At 41.7% G+C, this 21,834-nt stretch overlaps 1 protein-coding gene across 1 annotated transcript in view; it reads right to left on the minus strand.

Annotated features, from left to right (window-relative positions):
- Nucleotides 1-3,116: 3,116 nt before the first annotated feature.
- Nucleotides 3,117-21,834, minus strand: part of LOC140460133 (scavenger receptor cysteine-rich domain-containing protein DMBT1-like) — a 51,285-nt gene continuing 32,567 nt past the window's right edge. The window contains exons 7-16 of the mRNA XM_072554531.1: nt 21,260-21,574; nt 20,393-20,701; nt 16,102-16,419; nt 15,596-15,913; nt 13,125-13,442; nt 12,586-12,903; nt 10,491-10,598; nt 8,599-8,733; nt 7,412-7,534; nt 3,117-3,298 (exon numbers count right to left, since the gene is read on the minus strand). Of these exons, the coding sequence (XP_072410632.1) occupies nt 3,117-3,298; nt 7,412-7,534; nt 8,599-8,733; nt 10,491-10,598; nt 12,586-12,903; nt 13,125-13,442; nt 15,596-15,913; nt 16,102-16,419; nt 20,393-20,701; nt 21,260-21,574 (2,444 nt within the window). The remainder of the gene's footprint in view (nt 3,299-7,411; nt 7,535-8,598; nt 8,734-10,490; nt 10,599-12,585; nt 12,904-13,124; nt 13,443-15,595; nt 15,914-16,101; nt 16,420-20,392; nt 20,702-21,259; nt 21,575-21,834) is intronic.

The raw sequence follows: 21,834 nt of genomic DNA on the forward strand, positions 1-21,834 counted from the left end.
GTCTAGCGTTTCCAGGTAGGGGTAAGGAGGGAGAGAGGGAAAGAATGGGGTGGAGAAAGGAAGAGAGAGAGAGAGACTGAGAAAGAGAGAAGGAACTACTGACAGGGACAGAGTGGGAGAGATGGAGAGTGTGGGACAAGCTGGCAGGGCGAGAAAGAGAGGAGCAGAAAAAAATGTGGAGACATAGATAGTGGTTGAAAGTGAAAGAAAGAGAGACATGGAGAGAGGGAGGGCAAGAGAGTGAGAGAGAGGGATAGAAGAACAAATAAAAAGAGGGGGAGAGAGAAAAGGAGATAGAGAGAGACCGTGAGAAGGAGCGGGGCAGAGAGTGACAGACAAACAGAGACAGAGAACCGAAGAAAAGGTGAGAGGATGTGAGGAGAGAGACACAGGGAAAAGGTGAGAGTGAGGGAAGGAGAGAGAGTAAAATACGGACGGACAGTTTTCGAATGAGGGAGAGAGAGTGAGAGACAGATAGAAAGGGAGCGATAGACAGAGAGGAAGAGAGAGAAGGGGTGACAATGGAAAAGATAGCGAGGTAGAGGGAGAGAGAGAGGGAGAGAAAGGGGAGAGAAAGGGGAGAGTGAGGGGAGACAGAGAAAGCGTGAGACCATGAGAGACATAGAGAGAAGAGAGAGGGGGGAGAGACGATGGAGAGAGGGGTGCAAAAGGGAAGGAACGAAAGAGATCTCGGTAGAGAGAGAGAAAGAATAACTCAGAGCAGCAGTAAAGGCAGACACTCACCACACGGACACACCAACACACACACACACTAATACAACACAGACTCGTGGAGGGCGACCCCGGTATCCACAGAATCAAGTTCTGTGGTTTGAGTTACCCTTGGACTACCACTCCCCAAACATACTATCAAGGTGCAAGGTACAATGGAACAAGGTACCAGGAGACTGCTGGGAAGGGACATTTCCCATTTAAATGAATGGGTCCGCTCCTATCCACTGTTTTGGGCTTTGGTGGTAGGCCCTGGAACATATCTCCCACAGGTATGGGGGCAACTGTACACTACACAGCCATAGACGCACACCACACTGAGATAGACTCAGACACAGGAACACACAAACACTATTGCGGTGTGGTATAATTTGGAATTCCACTAAGTGTTCCCTCAGTGTGAAACATGCTGATGTACAGAAAAGTGTTTGTTCTCTCTGCAATGTGGAAATGATTTGTCTTTGATCTACATTCCTGAGATTTTGCACATTTAATACAGGATTTTCATTTCAACAGTATCCAGGCACTTCAAGAGAACCGTTTTGTAAGGAGACATGATGAACCTTGACGAACATTGTGCAATTTGTAGAAAGTGAGGACTGCAGATGCAGAAGAATCTAAGAGTGTGATGCTGGAAAAACACAGACTTTCAGCAGCATCCGAGGAGCAGGCGAGTCTATGTTTCGGGCACATGCCATTAATCAGGAATGAGGCTCTACAATTTGTAACATTTTGTACTCTGCATTTCAATTGATGAGTGAGGAAAGATTTCAAATTTTGCTGAAGCAGTCCAGCCACTGGAGTTATTCCTATCCTTCCACTCATATCTCAGGGGCAGCTTGGATCAGACAAAAAATAACTGCCCTGGGTCTCCAAAAACATTGTTTGAAGAACGAAGCGATTGTGCAACCTGATAGATTCACAGGCTTTGATACTTTCTCTAAGACAAAAAACATAGGCTTGTGTAGTGGCATGGGGAGGCAATCAGAGGTTGATATTCTATTATATTGAACAAAAGAAGGAGACGCTGAGCCTTTAGTGCATCATTTGTTAAATAATTCATTCATTCAAGCATCCCTCCGGTACAAAGTGTGTCCTGTTGCAGCAAGCAATAAAAAAATCAGACACAAAAACACAGGGACACACATATGGAAACACACATCAACATGATTAGCAGCATTGTATCACTCTAAGCACAAGTTGGACAGATAGAGTGAAAAGCGAGAGTGTGTTCACTCCATTTCAGTGGATTCACCCCCAAAATCAAAACAGGTCTCATTGCACAGATAGAGACATAGGTATACCATCGGTTTGTCTTTTTCTTTCATTCACCAAGTCTCTTTTATGTTTTTTAGTTCCCTCTGGCTCACTTTAACCGTAATTTCTGCCCACAAAATATTTTGCTCAAAATTTTGCCCCTCAAATATTGTCACCTCAATGCACATACTTCTGCCATTTCCTCGCCTGTGCATTTGTGCTCCTCCAAAACATTGTACCAGCACCTTCTTCTCAAATTAGCAACTCCAAACTTTGTACCTTCCTAATTTTCCCATTCACCACAAACTTGTGTCGTCCCAAGTACTTGGTCCCCACACACACCTCCAACACCAAATTTGCAAGACCCTCCCAATTTAGCATCACAACCTGCGCCCCGCGGTGGTGGTTAAATTTCCTGGCTGTCAGAGTCTCAGCATTTTCGCTTGTTTCGAATTGTCAGAGCACCAGACGGCACACCGAAGCATGTCAGGCAAATCTGGTGAAGTTAGCAAAGAAGAATACATTAAAAATGTTCCCACTCCCCAGTGTTGGCATCAACTCCCTCAGATTTCTCTCCTTCCAAATACTTAGCGCCGCCTCTGTCCCAGTTTGCAATCCCTTTCAGATTTGACAACAAAGCCTGTGTAGGATCCCATGGATGCATCCTGCTCCATCGTCAGTTATGAATCTTCCACAGGAGCAGGTCTATTCGCCAGCGAAGATTGCAATGACACATTGTGACTTGTTAAACTACAAACCTTTTGTTTCAAGATGACCATTTCCCTTTACTCCATGCTTACTCATACACAGCGTATCTGTCGAGATGTCTCTTAAACCCATGACCTCTCATCACTGAAATTGCTGACCTGGGTAAAAAGGACTTCAACTATCCATTCCATCCGTCCATCCCATCAATGTGTAAACATCTGTCAAGTCGCCCCTCAACCTCTGAGCTTCAGGTGACAACAAATCAAGTTTGTTCAATCTCTCCTCGTAGCCAACACCCTGCAAATCAGGCCAACCGGATAAGTCATGTCTTTCGCTTCTCCAGGGCTTCCACATGCGTTCAGCAGTGTGGCAAACAGAACTGGACACAGTAATCCAAATATGGCCGAATTAAAGTTCTATTACAAGCCATCTAACAAGATATTGCTCTGGGACGGATTTACAATGACAAGAATGACATAAGCCATCTTGACGACAATATCTACCTGCGTTGCCACTTTCAGAGAATTGTGATTCTCTACTTCAAGATCCCTCTTCGTGTTAAGATTTCTAAAGTCTCCACTATCTTCTGAATACTTCCTTCCTGCAATAACCATTTCAAATAGTCACATTGACACCATTACACTCGCATTTGCAATCACAGATACAGTTACGTTATCACAGATAATTACACCCACTCCTATCCATTCACTGACACTTGCACACATTCGGAGAAACATTGAAAACTAAACTCACACTCTCATCCACTGACGCTGATATGCATTCATGCAAACACAAGGAACGTTCACACTCACGACTGACACTCACACATGCTCACGGTGACACTGACGTCGGCAAAGAGACACAGAATCTCAACACAAGAACCAATTCACTGCATTTTTATTGATAAACAGCAACTCACATTGTACATGATCACTAACAAAAAAATTCCCAATTCATGGATAATATGGAGACGAAGGAAACATTTCATTCAATGACAGTTAGGACAATTATTTGATTCGACATGTTTAAACCCGCCGTCATGGGCTATGATAAAGCGAAGCAATTACACATAGAATTCCTCAATATGCTTCTTTGATAAACGACAGGATCGTTGCCCAAATATATAGTCAAATGATCCATATAGAAATGAATTAGATGATTAGTACAGGCATTACAATGATCGATGCACTCTTTTCACTTCCCATCTTAAGTCATGATAAATCACAAAGTAGAAGGGACAAAAATAAAGAAAAGAATACAATTATAGTTAGGTCAATACAAAGTAAATGCTGATGAAGTACAATCAAGTGAAGCTTATGTTGAGGAAAAAAATATTCGAAATGTTCGAAATACTACTGGATGGCTTCTCGCAATGTTATCTGTCTTAGGACAGTCCGTGCCGAAATAGACTCTAACATTTATCTGAAAAGATAAAGAAAGCAGTTTCAGTCTAATTGAGGTAATATCACCTGTGACTCTATGTACAGCATATTAACCGGCCAAACCCCTGCTCAAGCTCTCACTTCAGGGATTGGAGAAAAGATTAGATCTGCATTTGAAATGTCAGACCGATGACGGATCATATTTCAAATGGAGCATTGATGTGTGATTCGACCTGCGCACTCATCGGGTTGTAAATGACTGCCTGAAATCTATTCTGAAGATTATAAACTATGTATTTCAAAAATTAAATACTAAAGGTGGCTCTTATCCGTTTGATGTGTCTGCTGCAAGATTTTGGCATCGCAATTTCAGTGCACCTCATCACTGAAGGCACAATGGATACATGAGTTATCTGAAGACAATGCATGAATTTTCCGGCAGGCCATCAGAGAAAACGCTACAGGGCCTGCCTAGCATGTGATGCCCTGGGCTGAGATGATTCAAGTAACAATTGGTATCGTTGAAAGCTGTCCAGGAAGCTGCCCAATTGAGATGGTGTGAAGGTGGTGATGACTTCATGTCAAAGGTTGCATCATAGAATCATCGAATCATTTAGTGGTCAAGAGGGTCTTTGGCCAACGGGGTCTGCACTTTCAAATAGATGCAACTCTCTATATTAGTGTCACGGTCCTGCACTAGCCTTTAATGTTATAACACTTCTAGTAGTCAAGACAGTATGTTTTAAACGTTTTGAGGAATCCTATTTCCTTTACTTTACAGACAGTGTTTGAGGGTCACACACTGCCCTCTGGGTCGTCATTTGTTTCCTCACGTCCCTTCCAAACCTCCTGCCATTCTCTTTTAAATTTTGTCATCGATATTATTGACCCTATAGTCAGGTTGATAATTATGAGCAACAGATGTTCATAATTATCAGAATCACGAAGGATTTAATTTGTTAAAAATCACACCACACCAGGTTATAGTGTAACAGGTTTAATTGGAAGCACACTAGCTTTCGGAGCGTACCAACTGATGAAGGAGAGTCGCTCCGAAAGCTAGTGTGCTTTCAATTAAACCTGTTGGACTATAACATGGTGTTGTGTGATTTTTAACTTTGTACACCCCAGTCCAACACCGGCATCTCCAAATCATGATTTAATTTGTGGCATTGACAGGATATATTTAAATATTGTGGCAGTTGGAAACTATATTTGGAGAAATCGAATATGTAGTGTTGTAGTTTACACTTGAAAAAGATTGGAATGAAGTAAAGTTAAAACGGGAAATGAATTTGACTCGATGCAGCAGCTTGGTTGGTAGTGTGGTAAAACCGATATTTTGGAGGACAGATCTGTCGACAGGTAAATAACCAAGAAATGACCTCAGTGAGGGCTGCAGGATGAACTAGACAAGAATCCAAGTTGGTCACTGGAATAGCTAGGAGGATTGGAGTAAGTATGTTTCAATAACCGGTTGGAAATGTTGAAAATCGCTGAGCTGCTGATGAGATTGTCTGAATTTTTTTGGAACGACGCTCATGAATAACAGACAGTTATAATGTCCAGGTTAGAAGCACTCAATGTGGGGCAGCACAGTGGTAAGCACAGCTGCCTCACAGCACTCGGCATCGGGGTTCAATTCCCAACTGGGGAGACTGACTATGTGGCACATAATCCCCATGTCTGCGTGGGTTTCTTCCGACAATCCAAAGATGTGCAGGTTATATGAATTGGCCATGCTAAATTTCTCATAGTGTTAGGTGCATTAGTCATGGGTAAATATAGGGTAGGGGAATGGGTTACTCTTCGGAGGGGAGACGTGGGCTTGTTGGACCCAATGGCCTGTTTCCCATACGGAAGAGAATCTAATTTAATCATTCTTTCTTGGAATTGGAATGAGTGCAGTTCCACAGAGTCATCCTTCTTGACGAAGCTGCTCCTTCAACAAGGTTATGTTGTCCTCGGATTTTTTTTCAGAGAGGTCGTCAAAGACATAGGCTCTGAGAAGTCGAAGTTGACGCGTTTTATGGTCAGTTTGATTATAGCTGACAGATATTGCCTCAGGAAACAGCCTTTCAAGTTTAACAAACAATCAACACTTGTAAATGAAAGCGGAGTGGCAGATTCTCCCAGCTCAGTTTCTCTCTGGTTAGGTTTGATTTCATCATGGTCGCTGCTCGATATAAAGAAGCAGACCCAGGCTGGTACATTGTTTCTAACTTTCCTTCAATAAGACCCTGTCTTTGATTTTTCCTTTTGCGCCAAGAGGTGTTTAAAGGGATCGTTGCAAATATTGGAAGCCCATCAGTAAGTTCGGATCGTCTGTTGGGTTTTTGAATGGGTTAAGTTATTCTTTGCTCTGTTCTCTTTTGTTTGTGTTTCATTCAGCAGTTTGATTGGGCAGTGGCAATGGCCAAGTGGCATTATCACTGGACTTTTAATCCAGAAGCCCAAGTAATTTTGGGACCCGGGTTCAAATCCCCCACGGTACTTGGTGAAATTTGAATCCAACAAAAACCACAATTAGCAATCTCAAGAAGACCATTAATCCGTTGTCCATTGTCCTAAAAGTCCATCTGGTTCACTACTGTTCTTCAGGCAAGGAAACTGCGATACTTACCTGGTCTGGCCTACATGTGACTCAAGATCCATAGCAATGAGGTTAACTCTTAAATGCTCTCTGGGCAATTAGCGACGGGCAATAAATGCAGACCTAGCCAGCGACATCTTCATCAGATTCACGAATGAAGGGGAAAAAAGGTAACCTTTAACTAAATTCTGTTTTGTTTAAAACTAAGAAGTTTTACCAGCAGCATCTCTCCAATAATATTCACTATATAACTGCTTAAAATAACTCACAAAAGTAGGTTCTGGACAGACTTATTTGATTTTACAAATAAAATCCACAGTGTCTGTTTTCCCAGTGAGCAGTAAGAGCTTCATCACTTAAAACTTGGAGCTCTCAAAATCCCACCTTCCTTATTTTAAATCCAGACACTCGCTGCTACATTGTAAACAGCAGTTTTATTGACTTTCAATCTCCTCAGTGGGTGAGGATAGTGTCTGCCATTCAATGAGCTGACAAAATGCAGTATCTGCTCAATATCAAAGTATTTCATAAGTTAAAATAAGTTAATTCTCCATGGTTTTGTAATTCAGATCCTCTCCAGGAGCACAACAGTTTCTCAGAGACAGTTTGTTGAGATAAGGCTTTCAATCTTGTTTGTAGATTTACAGTAAATTCAATATCGATCAAGATGGAAATGAATGAAGGCAGTGTGGACACACAGAGCGGTGGTTAATATGTGAGTAACTGTAATTCAACTCACCGAGTGAACAAAGACCATTCTCAGCATTTGTTAGCGCGAAGGATTCATCCGGATCGCTGTCCAATTGTGACTGACTATCCTGAGATTCAGTGTCAACGTCTTTGCAACTGCCATGAATTTGATCTTGAGAAAAACGAATGATTATCACTCATTGCAACACATTACACCAAGAGCACGAAAATGACATTCGTGCTGGAATATAACATTAGTGCTGGAATGTGGAATTGGAGGAGTTAGATGGTTTAAAGGAGCTCAGCGCTCGATGCATGTGCAGATCAACAGCAAATTAGGTCTGCTTTCTCTCTAAATTAGAAAGCTAAGCAGAATATTGAAGGCATTAAAACTATCAGAAAACTAATAGATAAGGATAAACTATCTGCAATTGATGGAGATTCCAGATCTCACGGTCATAATCGATGATATTAAGAGAGGTAGTTCTAGATGTATCACGAAGAAGAAAGGCTGGGGGTGAATTGGAATTGTCTACCACTCAAAGCAGCTAATTCAGATCCAATGTCAATCCTAAATATGAGACATATTATATTCTTTGTCCAACAAAATCAATAAGGGCTATGTGCCAAAGGCAGGTATCTGTATGTGGACTACACATCAGCCAGCCATGATCTCACTTAACGTCACAACAGGCTTTGGTGGTTGAATAGCTTGCTCTTGTCCCTCATTTTCCTATTTGTTTCCATCGAGCTGAGGACACTGAGGGTTCATGAGAAATTACAAAGGACATATGGAGGTAGACAGGAATGGTTTTTTTTCTCTTCAGAAGGTGAGATAAAAGATCAGGGGCATCGATTTCAAGGAAGGGAAGGAAGAATTAGAGGGTTTGAGAAAAATTGCTTTCGCCTGGGACTTGGTGAGAATCTGGGTGTTACAGGCAAAAGATGCTGGTAATATTTCACAAGTACTCAGTGGTATTGTTGCGATGTCAGGCCACATAGGGCAATGATCGTATATGGGATTAAAATAGTTAGGTTGTTTCTTTAAGAGACACGACTCAATGGGCCATGTCTCTATGACACCAAACCAACAACATTATTTTTAATTAACATTGCTCATGTAACAGTTATGGGGGGAGCGTCATTCTCAGTCTTGTGAACATTGACAGCTTTATGTTTGGACACAGAGAGATACAGAGAGAGAGAGGGGGGGGTGGGAAACAAAAGTGAACTGACAGAAACTGAACGCATGCACACCCGAAATACTGGTGGTGTTCACCTCAAGTTTTACTGATGCCGGATTATTGTCACTCAAGCTATGGTTGGTGTAGAATTCGAAGAGATTGAGCGAATCAAAGGAAGCAAAATTTACTAAAAACGAAAAGGGTGAGTTATTGTCGGGTTTCATGTCAAAGTGAAGGCGCGACCCAATCAGACAAATTTTGTTCAGCCACATGGTGGTGGTTCTGTAGAATTCATTAACTCAAAGAGCTCTGGTTGCCATGTTTTTGACTGTAAGAACGGAACAATAAATGGATTCTGCGTGAGTAAAGGGGAATCTGGGAGAATTCAGGAGAAAGTGGTAGAGGAACCTGTTAGCTATATTGGATAAAAAGCGAACTGGAGTGGCCGAATATCCTGACTTGGCACCAAAATCGCTTAGTCTATTAGTTTATGGATTCATCACTAATAGTCTTAACTGGATCAACGCAGTGAAAAGCATAATCCCTTCATCTTTTCTCTAATAATCACTGGAATATTTTCAATGCAACCTCTTATAGAAAAAACATTCAATGCACAGATTGCAGTGGGTCAATGGAACTTTACTCAACTTCAATATAATTGCAATGACATGCTAGAAACAAACATTTATCCTAATATCAGACAAACATTTTTGGAAGCATTGTGTTCAATTACTTAATTCTCAATATGCACAATTAGGTCAAAGTATGTGAGAAGGTGAATAGATTGCTTTCAGTCTCCACACAAACAAAAAAATGTCCAAAAATAATGTGCAGGTTACGTGAATTGGCCATGCTAAATTGCCCGTAGTGTTTGGTGAAGTGATAAATGTGGGGGAATGGGTCGGGGTGGGTTGCGCTTCGGCGGGTTGGTGTGGACTTGTTGGGCCGAAGGGCCTGTTTCCATACTGTAAGTAATCTAATCTTTTTTTTTTAAGAAAACCTCTTTGTGTGTGATTCGCTTTTAAGTGTTCTTAATTCGGTGACACAATATGTATTTGTTGAATCTATTAAATGCCATTTCCGCATTTTTGCTTATGGTTATATGCCATTCTTTGAGAATGCTTCAATTCATTACTTTTCAGTATTATTTCGTTTGGAAGCATAGTCAATCATTTCAAATATGATCATGTAATATTCCTTCTTACTTGTATCACCATGATCCTAAGATGAAGATCGAAGTCTCCAGTTGTAACATAAATTCTATGGACTTTCTGATTTGACTCGGTCCTCATCAGCACTACCTTTCTCACAGTATCAGTGAAGGAACCATGTAAAAGTTAGAATTCTCTTTTGATTATTCTTTTACACTGGTTCAAGTGGGCAATTGATGATTATTTGAATACAAGTTGTATTCAGAGACACTGGCAAAGGCAGGCGAATCAGCATCAGGTATTCGAATTTGTGCTGCCAAATTGGGCCAACCGACTTCTGGTTGCACTGATGCTACTTTGGTGACTGTCCATATTAATTCGTTAAGTATCCTTCCGTGATGAGTTATGTGTAACTGACAGTAATGACTATGATTATATTGTTGTTAAGTGAATCGGCGAATGGACTGATTAGTCACAGGTTCAGATACCTGATAGATTCAGTTTGGAATCAGGGTCTAATTGGAAATTGACATTCTGTTCGTATTTAATTATAAATATCTGGAATGTTCTTCTTGCCGCAATTAAGGACAATGACAATTATAAAACAACAAATATGTCTGTCAATAAACACAGACAAAGACACATTCCCTATGATCGCTGCTTTCACATGACGATAATGATTTAAAAACTAGTCATGTTCAATTTGGTCACGTCTCATTGAAGACTGGAAATTAAAGGGAAGCTGAACTTATCCAGTTATGAGTCACTGCGGGATCGGAAATGCATACAGTACCGGCTTCATGTTTCTCAGACGGCTTCTTGCCACGGGAAATGTCCTCAATTTCTTCATAAATTCCTTGGTACAAACCAAGATTGGAGTCTTTGCCACGCGTGTGACGGTCTGTGGAAGGATGGATAGGCAGGTCAGCATTAGGAGCTGGACTCACACAACAATCGGGACTTTATTTCTGGAGCAATGTTGGAACAAAACACTAATAGTTCGTGAAATTCAGGGAAGACAAAGGCTTCGCACAGGACTGTCAGATTATTGAGGGTCGCACCAATTTGGACAAGCAAGTGAACAGGCCATGATTAATAGTCATTTCTCATCGGTATACAAAAACTTTTTATCTTGATCAGTGAGTGTGAAATGTTGCTTTTTGGGATGTATATGGTCCATTGTGTTCGAATCACGAATGGCCCCTTCTAGATGCAAATACTTATTCAAAAAATTCTCAGCTCACAGTGTGAGGTATGATGGTGACAGTCGTAACTGAAACTGCTTAACACAATGACAAGGAAAAATGTTCCTTTTTTATTTCTCGACAAAAGAAAAAAGCCTTGATGACTGTGAGGCAGTTACACATCAATGTTCAAGATGACAGAGCTGAAAAAAAGCATAGAATGCTCCGATGTTTTTCGAATTTGAATATTGTAACAAGACAATTGTCTAGTTGTTAACATTAGTTGAATACAAAAACGTGAGACACATGAAATATGGAGAAGCTTATTGTCATTTATAGCCAGAAAATAAGTTTACACCTTTGATAGCTGGATGCAACCTGAATTTAAGATGATGTAAAACATGCGGAAACTAAAGTGTTATATAATTTGTCGAAGCAAATTCCTGCAAATGCTGCAATCTGGAGTGAGAACAGCAAATGCTGTAGATCACACTGGTCAGACATCATCCATGGAGAGACAGTAAGCTAGATGAATCTTCAGCAGAGCTGCATGGACATTTTCTGACCCGTTGTGAACTCCAGCATTTGTCCTTTTCAATATATTGCAAAACTTGTGTTGATCGCCATCGCCACCCTGTGGAAGACAAATTCTTGAAATCAGTATCAAATGTGAACAGGTGTCTCAAGGTCACCCAGTCAAATGATGACTGAGAAGTGCATTTAATCCTTTCGCTGATCTTGAATTCTGGCATCAGCAACATGAAAGTGAGGAACTGTAAAGAAAACCTAACTGAGGAATAACTAATTAGCGGCAGAGGGCCAACGTTTCAATAAAATTAAAGGCACACTGTTATAGTTAATAACTTCTTCTGGAATGCCATGCGCAGATTAATTAAAGAAAAGAGATATTCGATCTTTACGTTTCTTGCTCGTTGATAATGATTTGGGACAAAATTTGTGTTGTAGGTTAATTCTGTTGCTCTCTACAGGTATTGAGGGACCAATGTATGTTTAACGCATTTCTGATTTGCTTTTAAGTCCTATTTGCAGTAGTTTCGTGTTCTTTTTTGTGTCAATTAAAATGAGGCGATTCAAGAGGAAATAAAAAGCCAGAAACGGCCTCACACTCATCACCATCAAAGCGAAGTGATGGAAAAAGTGTAACAGCAATCTACAACTCCGACACAGCATGCAAAAAGAGCAGAGGTGCAGTGTTAGCTCGGTCGGGAAATGTGAGGCTCACCTTTCATTTGAAATTTTCTCTGCATTACAACGAGCATTACAACGATTAAATCACAGATTAACAGGAATCCCAAGGTTAAGCAGATGACGACTGGTATGGAAATAGATGTACTTGCCTGTCCTTCAAGAAAAGATTACAGAAATATTTAGCTGAGTTACCATCTTCTTTGTATAACTGTATTGAGTCCACACATCAGAAAACACTGAGCTAACAGTTAACATTGCGAAAATGCCATGAGTATCAATGCCATTAGGCATAAACTTTACAACACAAATATTAAAGACATTATCAATCATAAATACCAGCAGGTGGAGCCGAAGGGGATGTCAGCAACAAATCGGGTCCTGTAAAGACATGTTCAAATATTCGTGAATTTGATATTTTATTCAGGAGAACAAAAGCCAGCACTAGATTGCAAAATTAATGATGAGCGATTGGAGAAAAGTTAGCATCATGCTTACCAGAACAGATCACACTGGCAATTTCCTTGTGATTGCACTCGCTTTGCATTGATTTCATGGAGAGACAGTCGTATAGGGAGGATTCGCTTCCCTTACACTTCACATCATTCTGCCAGGTAACACCTTTAACCTGAGAAACAGTCGGCCCTCCTCTGGCCGATACGGCAAAGCCACATCCCAGCTGTCTGCAGACAACATTGGCATCAGTTGTATCCCAGGAATCACCACACAACGCGCCCCAACCTTTACCGCACAGGATTTCCACTCTCCCAGAACAGTTGCTGCTTCCTCCAACCAGGCTCACGCTGTGTTGCGAATCTGTGATAAAGAACTGGTTATTACTGAAAGCATGACAAAGCAGAAACGCCATTCCGAGAGTTGATCCATTCATGAGGACCCACCTGATTGCTGATGACAGGAATTTGAATTGAGGGACTGTTCCTTTATTACATTGGTCTCTGTAAAGAGGAGAAACATGTGGACTATATTGCAACTCGGTGTTTGAAATGTCATCTGAAATTTGGGATTTGTTGTGTTACCTGAACAAACGACACCAGCGTCTTCCCTGTGGTCACAGTTGTGTTGACCCCACGGATTTCTCTTACATTGCCACAGGGTTGGCTCGTGTGACAGGCACTCCACGTCATCGAGCCAAATAGGTCCCGTTCCTGCTCCGAATACCTGAGTGTAATAATCAATGGATTGCAGAGCACCGCACTGCAACTGTTTACAAATCACTTCTCCATCGTGGAAGTCCAGACTTTCCGAGCACACCGTCCCCCAGGCCTCATTGTAGAACACTTCCACTCTCCCCTCACACCGATGCTTTCCATTCACCAGCCGCATCTCCTTGTGTTCTGTTTACAGAATAACAGATAGCCATATTGACAGATGTTTATGTCATCCGTACGGAACAATGACTGTCCTCTAATATACAACTCAAGTTCATAAATTAACATAGTACACGAGGAAACCTATTATACGTTTGGATGAAGTTCAAGACACATAAACTAGAAGCAAGGCAGAAGATGCATTGTTCATGGAATTTGAAAAGACGTTTAACAACGTGCTCGTAGAATCTTGAAACGATTGATTATGCAAAATTGTGGAGATAAGAAATTGACAGTAAACCGAAAGTCTGTGGCCGAAATAGGTTGTCAGATTTAGCACTGCTGCCTCACAGCACCAGAGACGCGGATTCAATTCCCACCTCAGGCGACTCTCTGTGTGGAGTTTGCACATTCTCCCTATGTCTGCGTGGGTTTCCTCCGGGTTTTCCGGTTTCTTCCCACAATCCAAAGATGTGCAGATTAGGTAAATTGGCCATGCTAAATTGCCCATAGTGTTAGGTGAAGTGGGAAATATAGGGGAATGGGTCTGAGTGGATTGCCCTTCGGCGGGTCGGTGTGGACTTGTTGGGCTGAAGGGCCTGTTTCCACACTAAGTAATCAGTGTGAAAAAGTTGTCCTTTGGGTTCCTTTTATATCTTTCCCCTAACCCTAAACTGGACTTCCTAACCCCAGGGAAAATCCCATCCATGCCCTCATGATTTTAAAAATCCTTTATAAGGTCACTCTTCATCCTCCAACGCTTCAGAGAAAGCAGTTGGAAGCTATTATTCCCCTCTCGAAGGTCATTATTTGAACTTTGGCAACATCCTTGTTAATCTTTTCTGAACTCCTTCAACCTCTACACATCCTATCATAGGTAGGAGATCAAAATTAAATGCAATAATCCAAACGTGGCCGAACCAATGTCATGTGCAGTCGCAATATGGCTTCCCAACTCTATAGTCAATGCACTGACCAAATAAAGGAATTCATACCAACATCTTCCTCTATGTCCTATCTGCGACTTTATTTTCAAGGAACTGTGAACCCATACTCTAAGGTTCTTCGTTTAGCAACACTCCCCAGGATCTTACCATAAACTGTGCAAGTCATGTCTGATTTGTTTTTCCAAAATACAGAACCTTACATTTAACTAAATTAAAATCCATCTGCCAATCTGCAGCCCATTGACAAATCTCATCAAGATCCCATTGTAACCTTCGGTAACCTGCTCTGCTGTCCACTACAACTCAATTTTGGTGTCATCTGTAAACATGCTAACTATACCTGTTATGTACATGTCCAAACCATTTTTGTAAATGACACATGGTTGTGGACATAGCACCGATCCTTATGGCACATCGCTGGTCACAGGCCTCCAATTTGAAAAGCAACACTCCACCACAACCCTCTGCTTTCTACCTTCGAGCCAGTTCTGCATCCAAATGGTTAGTTCTCCTTGTACTTTATGAGATCTAACCTGGCTAACCAACCACCCATGGGAAACCTTGTTCAACACCTTACATAAATCGATAAAGATCACGTCTACCGCTTTTCCCTCAGCAATCCTCTTTGTTACTTCTTCAACAAACTCAATCAATTTCGTGCGACATCAGTTACCATGCACAAAGTCATGCTAACTATCCCTAATGAATTCTTGCCTTTCCAAATATATATAAATCCCGTTCCTCTGGATTCCCTCCAACATCTTTCCGAGTACCAACATCAGGCTCACCGGTCTCTAGTTCCTTGGATTTTCCTGACCACCTTTCTTAAATAGTGGCACCACGGTAGCCAACCTCCAGTCTTCCAGCACCTCACCTGTGACGATCAATGATATAAAATTTCTCAGCAAGGGGTCCAGCAATCACATCCCTAGCTTCTCACAGAGTTCTCGGGTACACCTGATCAGGTCTTGGTGATTTCACCATTTTTATATGATTCAAAACATTCAGTTTCTCCTCCATTTCTCCACATCATCCATCATCCAATGTCATCATCCATTTCTCCATATTCTTTCTCTTTCATGTCCTTCTCCACAGTAAACACTGAACTCGGTGCAGCATAGGCATTCAATTGCCGCCTCTGCTGTAAATACTCCCTAATTCACTATGCAATCATTCACATGAAGCTTTGTTGATGACATTGTATGTCACGAACAACATTGAGAGTGTTCTCACCTGAGCACATTATTCTGACGTCCTCTTTATGAGAACAGTCGTCTTGCTGACCGAATGGTGCTGAAGGGCATTCCCAGAGAAATGATTCGTTTCCAGAACAGTTCACATCTTTCAACCAAACTGGCCCTGAGCCAGGTCCGCAGGAGGAAGGAAGTGCCCTTTCCAGTGCACCTCCACAATCCAGTTGTTTACATACCACTTCAGCGTCTCTCACATCCCAGGAGTCATCACAAACTGATCCCCATGTCCCTTTGTAGTAAATTTCCAATCGACCAGCACAACGGGTTCCTCCATCTGACAGCCTTAATTTGATATGTTCTGTTAGACAATAACACAGATGATTATAATTTCAATACTCATTTCCTGCTTCGTTCAATGCAGTGTAGCATATTGAATCAGGTAAAGCGAGCTGTACGTTTTCTTGTGAGATGGAATAAAACCCTAAAACAGAATATCTGACAACATTAATATTTAATCAATCATTTATCTGTGAAGCATCTTCTCACCTGAACAGAGGATGCCTACGGCACCGCTATCAGTGACAGACGAGTTCAAAGGGTTGGAGATGTTGCAATCCCGGAGCTGTGATTCCTGTCCATGACACTGGATACTGTGCACCCACGGACGTTCATCACTCACCCTGTAGTTTGAAGTGTTATGAGTTTCTAAGGCATAACCGCATCCCAGCTGTCTGCACACAAGGTGAGCTGCATTCAGGTCCCACAGGGTGTCCTGCACTCTGCCCCAGCTTCCGTTGTAGTAAACCTCAAGTTGGCCATCACAGCGGTTACTCCCATTCACCAGTCTTGGAGACCAACTTTCATCTGAAACATGATATTAATTTAGAACAGTCATTAAACTGCATACGGTACATTCGAGAAATACCAATCAAAGGAAAATTTATGAAGTTTAAAAATCATTGCTGATGGCGTCTCCAACAGTTTTGCAGAAAGTTGCAGTTATTGTCATCACTTTTCCTTTCCAAACAACGGGGAAAGTTCTGGAGAAGCAGGTCCTGTTAATCTGAACTGATGGGGAAATGAAATGGCCAGTGAAAGTTCCAGTGTGGTTGTTGGGAAGTGATGCAATGAAATTCAGAAGCAGGGAATTGAAATACCCCCTGATTATTCCCAATATATCCCTGCAGACTGGCTATATTTTGCCACAGGAAATATTAGTGAGAATTCCACGTAATGCTCTCAACTTCTTTGTTTTTGTCATGTCTGTTCTGATGTTGCAAACTTCCCCCAAAATGCTGCAATGTGTCAGAGCATTTGTCGCTCGGATACCCTCACCACCTCAGAAGCGGTCATAGAATGTGCACGAGGAATCCAGTGAGTGTGGAAACATCTTTGGGGAGAGACATTTGATGTTTGAAGGATGGTCTAGATACATGCAAAGATGACGATAATTGATTGTCGTCTCATATGGTGTTTGTGAAAGCTTCAGAATTTCGGAAAAAGTATGGATTTAAGACACGTTAAGGTCGAAAAAATCGCTGTCATACCACAGAAAATCGTAGTGCCAAATAAAACATAGCACTTTGTTTAATAAAACGATGCAATGTGAGATTTAGAAAGATTGTCTTTTATTTTTACATTTCGGAATGGCCACTGATGGTGTTCAAAGTAAGTGAATAATCTCGGCAGGAATTGTATTCTAAGTAACGGTGACATGGAAACCAACATCAATTGTCCAAAAACCCCAACTGGATAATCATTTTCCTTCAGGGAGGACATCTGCCAGACTTACCAGACACACCCGAGCAGATGACATTGGCGACATTTCCCTTGGAACAGTTGAAACTCTCCCCCTGTGAGATTGGACAGTCCCACAATCGTCTCGCGTTTCCATGGCAATTGTACTTATCCGTCCACACCGTTCCGGCTCCCCTCCCAAATCGATCATCTCTGGGGATCGACCTGACAGTCCCACATTGAAGGTGCTCACAGGCTACTCTGGCGGTTCGTGAGTCAAAGTGATCACCACACAGAGTTCCCCACTGTTCTCCATGCAGGACCTCGACTCGCCCAGAGCACCTGTTCTCCCCACCAACCAACCGGGGTCCATGGTTTCCTGTTTGTAGTGAATAAAAATACAGATGTTTGCAAATTACTGTTATGCCAGGCACTGGTGCAAGATAAAATCGAGAAAATAAACAGTACCTTATCCATCATAGTTCAGTAGATGGACATCACACATACAATTTCTTCAAATTTGCGTTTGCTTCATTAACCTGCTTGTAACAGTCACAGCGAAAGGATCTTCCTAAAACAGTGGTTATGATGTATTATGGAGGATCCTGGATAGTGTAAGAATTGAGAATGCATAGGCGTACTTGTAGCAGTCTATGGTTATGTCGCATCTGTGCTATATTTGGTCACATTTGCTCACGATGGGAGATTGCCATTCGGTGTGATTCAGTGAAGGTTAAGTCGCCAAAGCTCTAATTATCATGTGGCCTCACTCTCCTTAGAGAGAACAGACGGAGAGTGATTGAAACTGATGGTCAACACTCGACAGGTGAGGGGCGTGCAGATTAAGACATCCATGGCAAACTCAGACTGTGGGGTAATGCAACGGTGCTGTTGGCATCACGTGGCATCTCAACCCAGCCATTCGGCCAACTGAGCTGAGCAATGCTCGTGAGGGATGCTGCAGTACAGTGTGAATAGAATGGCAAAGGTATCAATATTTAGTTTATGAAGACAATTTCATGAAAAGTTGGCAACAAGAGAATTTATTAGCTTGACGTAATTGAGATGTGTATAATGTTGAAAGGCATTTTGTGGAATCAGATGCAGAACATCCAGCGCATCAGATGCTGGTTCTAATATGCAACAGCTCCAGTTCGATATTTATTCTCCAATCGAGCCCACTGTCATCTTTCCTCACAATCCAGATATATCACCCTAAACCTATGTTCCCTTATGCTTCTTGTGTTCCTTATTTTCACATCAAACAATTAAACTTATTGGTGAAAGGTAAGTAACTCAATTGTGTAAAAACATCAGATAATCAGGAAAAGGGGCTCCTTGAACATTACATGTCAATAACAAGCCAAGCGTTTGTGGTTTTTGTAAAATGGAACATGGACTTCGCCAACTCTGCATTAAGATGCAAATTAACATTTTAAAACTACCACAAATATTAATTTGTTTAATGACAGATTCTCGTTTGAAACATTCCAACACACGATGTTGGTTTGGTGTCCTGCCAACATCATTTATGTTTACCCCAAATTCCTGCCCCTCAGGTGGTCCAACAGAATGCGACGTTCAGCCTACAGATGTACTATACAAAGTGATTCAGCCAGTCATCATACCAGACATTGATGTGTTCAAACCTTTATTATTGGAGGTATCGATTTTAGTAGGGAATGCAACGGATAGCAGAACGGATAGGCAAATGGCAGGTGGAATGTCATGCAAAGAATTATGAGGGTCTACATTTTGGCATCCAGGAAAATGATGTGAAACATATATTCAGTGGCTTTCAATTTTTCACTATGAGATTTTGCTTGGGAAGAAAAGTCTCAGGTTTCAAAATCTGGGATATTTGCTGCTTATACAATATTTGGCAGAGTAATAAGCAATGCAACTTAAATCTAAACATGAAAATAGAGTTAAATAGTGCAGAAGCAGATTCGTTATGGTGATTGTTGCTCAGTTGTCTTTCGGTTGATAGAAAAAAAACCTCGTGTACAATTATGTGCAACACATAATTCACAAAGTTCGTCATGGTCCTTGAGGAGGTGCACGATTCTCGAATAGGCAACTATTTTCAACAATGGTTTGTCGAGCCACGTGTAGCTTTCATTGAAGTAATGGAGGTGGTGCGGATAGACTCATGGGGAATATGACTTGCTTGAACAAGGCAAGTGAAGAAAAAGAAATTAATCACTTTAGCTGATGGCCAGAAGGATGGTGGACATCAATGATAAGATCTATGGCAGGACGTGCAGTGTGTATTGGAATCATACTGATTCGGACAACGAGGTAAAAACAATGACTGCAGATGCTGGAAACCAAAGTCTAGATTAGAGTGGTGCTGGAAAAGCACAACAGTTCAGGCAGCATCCGAGGAGCAGGAAAATCGACGTTTCGGGCAAATGCCCTTCATCAGGAATAGCAACCGAACAGTGCTGTCAAAAACATATTCAGCAAAAATATATTCAGCAATTTTTTTTTTAAAAATTAAGCAAAGTAAATTCAAACCAACGTGAAAGGCGATCAACGGGAAGTATCGGCTCCAGACCCAATGTTAGGTTCAGAATACGACGGTGGAACAAATGATCATGATAATACATGTCAGGCGATGATGTATTGTGAACTGGAAATTCTTGCTGAAGAATCTCTTGCAAAGAGTGGTGTTTAATTGTTTGAGAATTTGGAAACGTTCTTTGGTAACATTATTGGGTTCAGGAAGGCATACTGGCTTGACATGAATTTAGTTTTTCGATATTTCAGATAATATACTTCAGTTAACTTGTGCTCACCATAACCCTAATGACCTACTTTTAGACAAACCAGACAATAAAATATGCTGAGTGCAGACAGTTTGCAAATCTGACGAAATCTCTTTTCCCATGCAAATGTATACATTTAAGAACATCTTCATTTCCGATTGCTGTGCGCACATGTCACAACATTGCACCTAATGCGTGGCTACTTTGGAAACCTCAAGGATAAGTTTAAATTTGACACTCTAAGAGCAATGCCAGAATTCCCAGCGCCATCACTTTCACCAACATTAAAGTGAAAAGTTTGGGGTTTTTTCCGTTAAGTCTGAACTCACCAGAACACGTCAGAGTGACATTGTTGTATCCACTGCAATCGTGGTGAGTTGTTGAAGACCGAGGGCAATTCCCCAGTTGAGTCTCGTTGCCCGTACATTCAAAAACCTTCGAACCCATGAGCACAGTACTCCCTCCAGAATGAGCAGAGCTTGAAACAGACACGGCCACTCCACAATGAAGCTGTGCACAGACCACATTGGCGTTCTTCAAATCCCAGTCAAGACCACACACTGTTTTCCAAGTGTGATCGAACTGGACCTCCAGTCTGCCGAAGCATTCGGAATTTTGAGGTACTAGCATGACTTGCTCTGAAACAAAAAAAACTGAATCATAACAAATCACAAGAATAACAACTGATATTATTGACCGACGATTATTCATTTGATTCATGAGAAATTCGCATGTGAAACATTCCAACACACTGTATTGGTTTGGTGCCCTGTCGACATCATTAACGTTCACTCCCATTTTCCTGACCCTCAGCTGGTCCAACAGAAAGCGACTTTCAGCCTACAGCTGAACAATAAAAATTTATTCAGCCAGCCAACACAATGTCGAATCTCATTATACATTGGGTTGTAAATGTGATAGCTGCAGCAGTGCATCTCTCTCAATGTGGCCTCAAGTGACATCACTTTGGACACCTGCCCTGCCCCTTCAACGGAATGTAAACAGTAACAGTACTCACCTCTGCCATTACCTTCAAATATTCACACATTGTACAATGATACAAAATAAACCAATGATTCGTTTATTACAGCATGAACAATTATTGCACATTTGTGGTTCTATTATCATATCCCTTTCTTGGTCCAGACAGTGCTGGGTTCTGATGCAACGACACTGAAACAAGAGCAGATTTCTACCTGAACAGATGACACCAGCATCATCATTGTGTGGTTTGTTGTAGCGTTTCAATTTCCATGATGTACAGTCCAGCAGAGCGTGCTCAGTCCCATTGCACCAAAAATTCCCGGTCACAACGGGTCCGGTTCCTGGTCCAAAGTGAGACCCACGTGGAGCAGAGATCGCGGTCCCACAGTCCAGCTCCCGACAAACCACAATGGCATCCCGCAAGTCCCAGTTAATACCACGCACAGACCCCCATTGTCCCTTGTAGTGAATTTCCACTCGGCCAGCGCAAGGACTGACCCCGTTCTCAAGTCTCAGACTCCTCGTCTCTGCAAAGTACAGAAATAGCAATTAAGGTTTACAGTGGTTAAACATGAAAACTCCTAACACAGTCCAGATTCACTGTTCACCATGCGATGGCTATGAGGGGATGGTACAAATGCGCTCTGTCACAATTAAGTCAGAAATCGAACTGTATTTGGTGAAAGAAAACGGGACGTTTTAATAAGTGGTACACCGTCACAGAGAGGAAGTGTTAGAGAAATGTTTCCACAGAAACAGTTAATCTAAATTGGCCAACGTGAGAAGG

The sequence above is a fragment of the Chiloscyllium punctatum genome, chromosome 36 (assembly GCF_047496795.1).
Source record: "Chiloscyllium punctatum isolate Juve2018m chromosome 36, sChiPun1.3, whole genome shotgun sequence".
NCBI classification, from domain to species: domain Eukaryota; kingdom Metazoa; phylum Chordata; class Chondrichthyes; order Orectolobiformes; family Hemiscylliidae; genus Chiloscyllium; species Chiloscyllium punctatum.